The sequence below is a fragment of the Gekko japonicus genome, unplaced genomic scaffold, assembly GCF_001447785.1.
Source record: "Gekko japonicus isolate JY-2015 unplaced genomic scaffold, Gekko_japonicus_V1.1 scaffold1894, whole genome shotgun sequence".
In the NCBI taxonomy this organism is placed as follows: Eukaryota; Metazoa; Chordata; class Lepidosauria; order Squamata; family Gekkonidae; genus Gekko; species Gekko japonicus.
Genome location: NW_015163146.1, coordinates 18,217 through 19,616, shown reverse-complemented (window position 1 = coordinate 19,616; position 1,400 = coordinate 18,217). Strand labels below are relative to the sequence as shown.

The following is a 1,400-nucleotide window of genomic DNA, read 5'->3' as shown; positions in this document are numbered from 1 at the left end:
GTGGCGAGAAAGTCGTTTTTTCTTTTTGCCCGGTTTGAGGGGCGCTTTCTGAGCGCGGCGGGGGCTGGGGGAAGAGTGTGATGTGGGGGGCGCAGCCTTAGTTCCGTGGGTCAACCTATGGGAGGGCGTGACCGACCGACCAGGTGAGCATTAAGCACACCGGCGTGTCTGGGGGTGCGTTCTGACGTTCAGGCCTGCGCGCGTGCGCGGCGCCCTGAAGGGTTACGAGGCCAGGTGTGAGTGGCGAGTCACGTGTCTGTGGCGAGAATCGATTTTTTTTCCCTCCCCCCTCGTGAGGAGAAGGAGGGGGGGGACTATGTTTTGCTTTCTGCAAGGCGGAAGGACATCGGGTCGAAGCACTCTCTCTGCCCTCCCCCTCAATTTGGCGGGAGCCGAAGTTAGCCTCTCTCTCTCTTTTTTTTTTAAGCGCGCTAACCAACGGCTGCCCCTGCGCGCTCCCGCTCTACATGTGTGGGGGGGGGAGGCGTGCGCGTCTGCGATCGGGTGGGGGGAGGGAGCGGGGGGGGGGGAGACGTGGAAGGAGCGGGGATCGTTGAAAGGAAGAATGAATCGCCTGGCGGCGGAGGGAGGGGAGCGCTCTGCCGGGAACAGCCGCGGCCTGGGAGGAGGCTTGACGGACGGCGGGGGTGGTAAGACGGGGACAGCGCCCCCTGCTGCAAGAGGAAGGAGGCTGAGGTGGACGGCCCGCCGGAGGGAAGAGCCGACGCGACGTTCCATTCCCTAGCCGAGGGAGGCGCTTGGGAACAGCCGGGCCCTGCCAGCCAAGGGAGCCACAGCGGTGCCCCCCCTTGGCCTTGCCAGCCACCTCGCAACGCCAGCCACCAGCGGCAGCGGCCACAGCCGGCCTGCACCCTCAGCCAGGAGCAGCAGCGACACATCCACCGCAGCCCTGGCTGCAAGAGAGCTTGGACCGAGCAGGCAGGCCGGAGGAGGAGGAGGCGGCGGCGGCGGCTGGAATGAAACGGAGCCAGGCCCTGGGGAGGCGATGGATAGGAAGAGGTGGGAGTGCTCTGCTCTCCCCCAGGGATGGAAAAGGGAAGAAGTGACCAGGAAATCGGGGCTCTCCGCTGGCAAGAGCGATGTCTATTATTATAGGTGAATGTGCCGGGGAGGGAGGAAGGAAGGCGGCGTGGGGTGGAGGGGGGGCGGCCGCAGCCTGCCCTGGCTCTGCCCTTGCTTGCTCGCTTGCGCACGCACATGCACACAACCACGGGCCACATTGCAAGCAACAAAAAAATCCAGGGTGGGGGGAGGGTGTTCCTGCAGATCATCGCTTGCACGCGATGGCCGGGGGGGGGTCTTTGCCCGCACTGCAGCTGCTGCTATAGCAGGCACTGTGATTCTCTTGCAAAAGGGGGGGGGGGGGGTCGGTGGGGTGT

At 65.1% G+C, this 1,400-nt stretch overlaps 1 protein-coding gene across 1 annotated transcript in view; it reads left to right on the top strand.

Moving 5' to 3' along the window:
- Positions 1-617: 617 nt before the first annotated feature.
- The window catches only part of MBD3 (methyl-CpG binding domain protein 3), a gene marked incomplete at its 3' end in the record, with an annotated part of 17,045 nt that continues 16,262 nt past the window's right edge, over positions 618-1,400 (top strand). The window contains exon 1 of the mRNA XM_015406999.1: positions 618-1,116. Coding sequence (XP_015262485.1) covers positions 1,007-1,116 — 110 coding nt within the window. The remainder of the gene's footprint in view (positions 1,117-1,400) is intronic.